Source organism: Hordeum vulgare, chromosome 2H (assembly GCF_904849725.1).
Source record: "Hordeum vulgare subsp. vulgare chromosome 2H, MorexV3_pseudomolecules_assembly, whole genome shotgun sequence".
Taxonomy (NCBI): Eukaryota; Viridiplantae; Streptophyta; class Magnoliopsida; order Poales; family Poaceae; genus Hordeum; species Hordeum vulgare.
Window position 1 is genome coordinate 393259522 of NC_058519.1, and position 8887 is coordinate 393268408.

The 8887-nt window shown below is 49.7% G+C and overlaps 1 protein-coding gene across 1 annotated transcript; it reads right to left on the reverse strand.

The window, feature by feature from the left end:
• Positions 1-909: 909 nt before the first annotated feature.
• LOC123426397 (sulfoquinovosyl transferase SQD2-like) lies at positions 910-4156 on the reverse strand. The gene is made up of 8 exons (XM_045110230.1): positions 3265-4156; positions 3118-3191; positions 2771-2826; positions 2538-2621; positions 2368-2455; positions 2121-2198; positions 1857-1913; positions 910-1629 (listed from the first exon to the last, which is right to left on the reverse strand). The coding sequence occupies exons 1-8, from the start codon at positions 3811-3813 to the stop codon at positions 1116-1118; spliced, it is 1500 nt and encodes a 499-aa protein (XP_044966165.1). The 5' UTR covers positions 3814-4156; the 3' UTR covers positions 910-1115.
• Between the last annotated feature and the right edge of the window lie 4731 nt (positions 4157-8887).

Here is an 8887-nt window from a genome sequence, read left to right on the forward strand (position 1 = left end):
AATTCGGCGGGGGATCGTCCATTGCGGGAGGGTGGCGGGCGGAGGGGAGGGCGAGGCGTGGGAGGGTTTTGGGGGGAAATGAAATGGAATGGGGCGTGGGGGCGGGAAGGTCGTGCTGCTTTGTGCCACCGACGGGCGAGCCAGGGGAAGGCAAGCGCGTGCGTCCCGCCCGTCCGCGTGATGTTCGTTTCACCTAAAACCGGACCAAGTTTGGGCCGGGAATGGGTCGAAAGCAGACAGAAAACGGACAAATGTTCGTTTGCGCCCGCGTGCTGGGCCGCCTGATGTGTCTGTTTTGTTCAGACGCGAACGGACAGGATAGGATCGCACGCTGGAGTTGGCCTTAGACGGGAAAGGCGTCGTCACCGCCGCCAGCAGGGTGCACGCTGGGGAGGGGGGTTTGGACCCACAACTTTCGTGTTAAAGGTGGTCTTGTCTTATTTTAGAGCATCTCCAACAACCTTTGTATATTTGGCTAGGATTGCAAAAACTGGAAATATAGCAACTTGGCCCAAAAATGTTGCTCCAACAGCTTTTGTATAAGTGGTCCCTCACAAATTGTTTTACAAAGCTTGCTATATTTGCACCCACACTTGGCATATTTGCAAAGTGGAGAGGCACTTGCTATAATTTTTAGCAACCCAATTTTTATGGTCCCCTACATCCCTTTGTTTCATTGACAAGTGGACCCCGCCGCCTCCTAGATTCCTGCTGCCTTGGGCCTGGCACAGGTCCCCACGTGTCATTGAGAGGCTTGCTAAATTTTATAGCAATGCTATTGAAACAAAAAACTGTTGGGGTTGCTAAATGTTCTCTTTCCTCCTGCTATACCTAGTTTTTAGTTTTTAGCAAGTCAGAATAGCAATGTTGTTGGAGATGCTCTCAGGGATGTTATAAAGACGTCTTGTGTAAGCCAAAATCTGGTGTCAACGAATAGCAAGCAGTATAACATTTACAGCCTACCTCCAGAGCAAACTGGAGTTACTTCTGTTGGCTCCAATTTAATTAAGCATTACATATTCACGTTAGGTGTCCCAGGATTCTTTCTATCTTCCAAGACTGATGGGCTCAACAGAATGGTTGATTGATTCTATGACTTGAATACAACGAATCTCCTATGACTGATTTGTTATGGCGGCGGCGGGAACAGGAGCAGACCTGAAGAGCCTCCGGAACACCCACTGGAGTGGTCTCAGCAGCTGCGATCTCTTCTTGCGCCAGAACCAAATCGCGGCGCTGTACTGCTCGTTCCGAATTTTCCTCGTCGCCGCCTTCCAGCCAAATTTCTCCATCTCCTTCCTGGCGGCCTTCCCCATTGTCTCTCTCAACTCTTCACAGGAGAGCAGGCGTTCAACCTTCCCAACACAGTCATCGACATCACCCGGTGTGTACAGAAAGCTGGTCTTTCCTTCCTGGTCCTCAGGAATAATGTCAGGTATGCCTCCAGCTCGAGCAGCGACCACCGGAACTCCCGATGACATTGCCTCCAACACAACAAAACCCAGCGTCTCTGATTCAGAAGGCATCACAAACACATCCCCACTGGCATAGGCCTGTGACAGTTCTTCCCCTTGCAATGTCCCTGTGAACACTGCAGGCATTCCTGAAAACATCTCTTCAAGTTCAGGCCTGCAGTAGAAGGCACATTTTAAGCATGGCAACAGTGTGTACTCTTCTTACAAGAGGATTTCAGTCTCTTATTACATAAAAGAAGAAGCAAGTTTCATGACAATATGCAAGAGTCACTTTGGAGAATAGATCAGTAGTTAGCAATTTCAACAGTCAAATCAACTACACTGTGCCTTTTTCTACTGAAGGAAGAAATTAACTAGTTTCTATGATATAACGATCCACACCTGAATGGGCCATCTCCAATGAATGCAATTCTTGCTCCTGGAAGTCGGTCCATGACTCTGGAAAAAACAGAATCCGATGTCAGCAGTGAGTGACACTTGGTGAACGCAGGATATGAATTAGCTAGATAAAAAGATCAAGATTAAATTATGTCAATAAAACATTATGGTAACAATAAGGGGGCATGAGCAGCAGGTAAGGTTTCGATCACACACACCTTTCACTTTGCACTGCAGCGTTAAAAATCAGAAACGTCATGAGCTCACCTCTTATGAAAATCCAAGCTTTTCTCAACTCCTAAGCGTCCAACATAGATTATCAGTGGCTTCTCTGGTTCACCGTTCCTGTCATATAGAAGAAGCATACAAGCAACACAGTTAGTCACGTGAAAGATATATCTGATCATATCGACTCATTCTGCAGTTTCCTTGACATACTCGGCGAGGCAAGAACCCATTAGCATCATTAAAACTGCATCACAAATGGACCAGCTGAGCAAACTAGATTACATACGTTAGCATTGACCGCATTTCCTGATTACGGAAACGAGGATGGAAGCTTTCTGAATCCACGCCCTTGTTCCAAAGGCGTATCTTATTGGCTGGAAACATGCACCGTGAGAGGAAGATGTTGGACCTTGGAAAAAAGTGATAGCATGGAGTAGTATGTATGTTTGCGCAAACCTGCTGTAACACGGGCTGCTTTAAGGTCCCTGCCAATAGCGGCTGATGGTACCAGTGTGAGATCCGCAGCTCGGTGCAAGAATTCTATATCAAGCGAAGATTGTATCAGCTGGCTAGTCTGGCAAGAGAGGTTATACATTTGTGAAGTACTCCCTCTGTACACTAATGTAAGACGTTTTTGCAGACTGCAAAAACTTCTCACATTAGTGTACGGTACATAAGAGAAAACTTACTTATAACTAGCCACATGGGCTTGACAAGCCAGCTGAATGTATACCTGGGAATATAACTGTCATAGATAAACAAGGATCAGGTCGCCTCTCTAGCTGGATAAATTAACCCATAATTCCTTGGATTATAGATATCATTCACGAAATGCACATAACATCGTGGATGGTGTTTTTCTGCTAGGAGCTGAAGATTAATTAAATGGTCTAGCTGTGTTGGCCTAGATAAGAGAAGATATATTTTCAGTTTTGTTCAAGTTGCAGTTCTGTTGCTGGCATAAAATCTCCTTGTGTTTTGGAAATGGGTGTGCATGAGTTGTAAATTTGTCAAAGGGGAAGGTTAGTCAACTCACATTGGAACATGGGTGTGGTAGGACATTACTAGAGGGACGCATAGCAATTTTGCGATGATTAGGGCGCCGAATACCTGGGAATTTAAGGAAAAATATGAAATCTCCATTATTGTCGAAATACAGAAAGGAGATTGGTTAGTAGCATACCATGATTCCAGGGGAAGAGGCGTGGATAATGTCGGGCTTGAACCTAGCGACTTCTCCAATGATTCTGGGGCTGAGGGCAAGCGAGAGCGGGACCTTCTGATACCAGGGGCAAGGGAAGCTCCAGGATCCGATGAGCTTGGCGCCGTGGAACTCGTCGGGGACGCCCTCGTGGGTGGTGATGACGATGACCTCGTCGCCCATCTCGCGGAGGTACTTGATGAAGTTCTGGAAGCGGTTCTTGTAGCCGGAGACGTAGGCGAAGGGGGAGGGCTCAACGAAGAGCGCGATGCGGCGGGGCCGCGAGTCGGCTTCCGAAGCGGGCGGGGGCTCCTCCTGGTGGTCCAGCTCGTCGTCCCGCAGCAAGACCGGCGACGAGGAGGAGGAGGAAGAGGCACTGGTGCTGGTGCTGCATGACGACGACGGCGAGAATGGGAGGAGGAGGTGGCGGCGATGCAGGCGAAGGGAGCCAGCCCGTTGGCGTGACGACGGAGCGATTAGAGGGAGAGGAGACGGCTTGGACACGGCGAGGATGGGCGCCGCCCTCGCCATCCTTGCCTCGTCCTTGCAGCAATTTAATCCTTTTCCGATACTCGTTTGCTTTGGTTGAATCGAATCGAATCGATTGAGGTTACTCGCTCACTGGGGCGAGGCGAAGAAAGCAGAGCTGGAGCTTGGAGCTGGAGAGGGGAGTGGACGCAAGTCAGGGGTTCCCTCTTGGCCTTGGCCTTGGCCTTTGACGCACTCGCATATTCGAAGTTTCGAACGCACCACACGAGACGAGCATATTCGAATGCCAAATCGAATTGATCAAGGCATCAAGCCATGACTGAGCGACCGCATCTCTACACACACGCACGCGCTGTATCGCTCTTCCACTCTTTGCGGTTTGATTGAGGGATCGAAAAGGCCAAATCTCGGGGAACATTTGGGCCCCGAGTTCCACGAGATATCGCATTATCCGATTCCAGCCAATCAGCTCCCAAGTGCTAGCCACTCACCAAACATGCGACTGGTTCTCCCTTTTTTTTCTGCCAACACAAGACTTTTTTTGGAGGTTTTTTTCTAAAAAAAATCTCGCCGTTTTATTCATTAGCAACAATAGACATAGGTACAACGTTTGGATCATGAGGATTGTCCCACCAAACATATCTACCTACTCCAAGATTACAAGTAAACTTAAAGAGTGTCGGCTCAATGAGACCTGGGGTATCATGGCCCGTCTGTCGTTGGCCCGAAGAACAACGCGTAGGCTGGCTCAAAAGAGGCAGACGGACCGTGATACCCCGGGTCTAGGGCACCTGTCGTGCCTGCCGCCCTTGGCACTCCCGGGCGGCGCCCCGGGCCGCCACAGAGCCTGTTGGGGAGCGCTTGGCCTCCTCCGTCCACCCGTCTGTGAACGACCAAGCACGTGACTACTCTACCGTCGTCTCCTCGCTCGCGCGTCGTAACCCTCCTAGTCCGCACGTCGCACTGCTCATGACCCAGAAGCTTCTGCGCTATCGCCCCGCCAACGACGGCTACGAGGCCTGGCTCGAGCGCTTCACCGAGCTCGTCGACACCGCGCACACCACCTTGGGCCATGATGGTCCGGCGCCCTCCCGCTCCATGCTCCCTCCACCGTCACATGTCGACCAAGCCGAGCACGAGGCTCCGCCTCCTCCTCTTCCTCCGACGCGCACGGCGAAGCCACCCCACGGGCCGATGGCACCGGCGGTCGACGACGAGAATTGCCAAATCATCCACCACGCGCCCCAAGACGCGCATGCGGGTCACGAGAGGGCGCCCAACCGCGAGGACCGTGTTCTCCAGGACGTCGCCATTGATGGGCACCAGAATTGCGCGGCCCTCAACGGAGGTGTCTCCACCACCGGGGCCTACTTGGCCCTCACCCTCGAGCTGTGCTGCATGGTGTGGCCTGACAAGTTCAAGCCGAAGCTTCCTCCTTGCTACGACAGCAGCGCCAACCTCATGGAGTTCCTCGTGCTTTATAGCATCAGCATCCAGGCCACAAAGGACGACGACCAGGTCATGGAAAACTAGCTCCCCGTGACCCTCAAGGACGCAGCACGCGCATGGCTCCAGAACCTCCATGAGGCGTCCATCTCTTCACGGGAGGACCTATGCAAGCAGTTTGTCGCTAACTTTGCGGGCACGAGCGACCACCTCCTCACGCTCAACGACCCGCGGGTCGTGCGCCAGTGCCCTAACGAGCCCCTCCGCAAGTTCATCCATCACTTTAGCCAGGTGCGCAATAGGATCCCGAGGGCCTCCGATGCCACCATCGTCTCCGCCTTCACCAAGAGTATCACCGATGTGAAGATGTGTGGGAAGCTCTCCGGCAGGGACGATCTTGACTCTGCGGCAGAGCTCTTCCTCCTCGGCGACCGATGCGCCATGGCCGAGGAAGGGCGCCTTTTCCTCTGCGACGGCCCTCGCACCGAGCCTGGCACGGTGAAGCCCAAGGACAAGGACTCAAAGCACAAGGGCCCTGTCATGCTCAAGGCGGAGCCCGAGCAGCAGCACATCGCGACCGCAACGAAGCGCCCAAGAAGCCCTTCCGCGCCTACCACAACGTGAACTCCGACAACACCGAAGGTTGCCACGAGCTCACGCAGCTCCGTGAGGGCCGCGCCGGTTGCCATGGAGGCCACCAGGAGAGTGGCAGCGGGCGCGGAGGTGGCTGATGGGGTAACAACTATGGTGACACTTGTTAGGGCTGGCACAACCAGCCGTGGCAGGATGACCCTCAGTCCAACACTGCCCCACCACCCGCCAACAAAGCCCCTCCTGCTGAGAACATCGGGGCTGCCAAGAGCCTCGCAGGGTGGCCTGCATCCTGGGCGGCACGTCACATCAGAAACAAAACAAATTCCTATGCTCACCAAGATCATCTATGAAGATCAACAGCTACGAGAGGAGGAGTGTATCTACATACCCTTGTAGATCGATAAGAGGAAGCATTGAGAAACGCGATTGCTGTAGTCGAACGACTTCGCGATCCAATCACGATCCATCCTGTGATCCAATTGCGAACGTCCCGATCAAGTTCCGAATGGACGACACCTCTGTGTTCAGCACACGTACAACTCAATGACGCCTTCACCACCTCGATCTAGCGAGTGTGGGTGAAGTAGTATCTGAGTTCTCCGGCAACATGACGGCGTGACGGCGGTGGTGGTGCTACGATTTCGGCAGGGCTTCGCTAAGCACTACCATGATCATGACGGTGAAGAAGTACTACGAGGGATAGAGGGAGGGCGCCGCCAAGGACTTGTGTGTTGGTTGCCTCCCTCTCCTCTCATATATATAGGGGGAGGGTGGAGCGTTGGTCGGCCTAGGGTTTCCCCTAGGAGGGATGGCGGCCAAGGTGGGAAGCCTTGCCACCCAAGGCAAGGGGTGACGCCCCACCTTGGCTACCCTAACCCTTTGGCCGCATGGGCCTTCACGTTGGAGGGTGTCCAGCCCACCAGGGGCCGGTGCGCCACCTGTCACCGCCCATAGGGCCCTCCAGGGCAGGTGGACCCACCCAGTGGACCACCGGAACCTCCTTCACAAAACTGGTAACTTTTCGAAAATCTTCCGGAAGTCGAATACCAACTTCCCATATATCAATATTCACCTCCGGACCATTCCAAAGCTCCTCTTCATGTCCGAGATCTCATCCGGGACTCTGAAAATCCTTTGGTCACCAACACAATAACTCAAGCATGTCTATATCATCATCGAACGTTAAGTGTGTAGATCTTACGGGTTCGAGAACTATGTAGACATGACCGGGACACCTCTACGGTCAATAACCAATAGCGGGACGTGATCATCATACTAGTTCCTACATATTCTATGAAGGCCTATATCGGTCGAACCAACGATGTCAGCGATTCAGCTAATCCCGTATGCAGTTCCCTTTGTCCATTGGTATGTTTCTTGCGCAAGATTCTGTTGTCGGTAGCTCCATACCTAGTTCAATTTTTTTACCGGCAAGTCTCTTTACTCGTTCCATAATACAAGATCACATGACTAAATCTTTAGTCACATTGCTCACAAGCTTATTGTGATGTTGTATTACCAAGTGGGCCCCAAGATGCCTCTCTGTCATACGGAGTGACAAATCTCAGTCTTGATCCATGCCAACTCCACAAACACCCTCAGAGATACCTGTAGATCATCTTTATAGTCACCTAGTTACGTTGTGATGTTTGATACACATAAGGCATTCCTCCGGTCTTAGGGAGTTGCATGATCTCATGGTCATAGGAATAAATACATTGACATGCAGAAAGCAATAGGAGTGAACTTGATAGGATTAAACGCTATGCTTACAGTTTGGGTCTTGTCCATCACATCAGTCTCCTAATGATGTGATCTCATTATCAAATGACAACTCGTATCTATGGCTAGGAAACCTTAACCATCTTTGATCAACGAGCTAGTCTAGTAGAGGCTTACTAGGGACACTTTGTTGTCTATGCATCCACATATGCTTTGAGTTTACAATCAATACAATTATAGCATGGATAATAAACGATTACGATGAACAAGGAAATATAATAATAACTACTTTATTATCGCCTCTAGGGCACATTTCCAAAAATCGCCCACTTGCGCTAGAGTAAATAATCTAGTTCACATCACCATGTGATTAACACCCATTGAGTTTTGGGGTTTGATCATGTTTTTCTTGTGAGAGAGGTCTTAGTCAACGGGTGTGCAACATTCAGATCCGTGTGTACTTTGGAAATCTCTATGTTATACTATAGTTGCTTCTACCACACTACACTTGGAATTATTCCAAATGACTGCTCCACTATACGAATTCGGTTTGCTACTCATAGTCATCTAGATTGGTGTTAAAGCTTGCATCGACGTAACCCTTTACGATGAACTATTTTATCACCTCCATAATATAGAAACATTTCCCTAGTCCTCTAGTTACTAAGGAAAATTTTGACCGATGTGCAGTGATCCACTCCTAGACCACTCTTGTACCCCTTGACAGACTCATGGCACGACACACTACAAGTGCGGCACATAACATGTCATACTATAGAGCCTATGGCTAAGGCATAGGGGACGACCTTCGTGCTCTATCTTTCTTCTTCCATGGTCGAGCTTTGAGTCTTACTCAAATTCACACCTTACAATACAACCAAGAACTCCTTCTTTGACTGATCTATTTTGAACTCCTTCAAAATATTTTCAAGGTATGTATTCATTGAAAGTTTTATCAAACGTCTTTCATCTATCTCTATAGATCTTGATGCCCAATGTTTAAGTAGCTTTATCCAGGTTTTTGTTTGAAAAACTCCTTTCAAACAACCCTTTATGCTTTTCAGAAATTCTACATCATTTTCGATCAACAATATGTCATCCATATATACTTATCAGAAATTCTATAGTGCTCCTGATAACCCACAAGTGTAGGGGATCGTTTGTAGCCTTTTTCAATAAGTAAGAGTGTCGAACTCAATGAGGAGCTAAAGGTAGAACAAATATTCCCTCAAGTTCTATCGACCACCGATACAACTCTACACACACTTAACGTTTGCTTTACCTAAAACAAGAATAAAACTAGAAGTAATTTGTGAGAAAATAAAGAATAAGTAAATAAAAGTTAGGGGTTGTT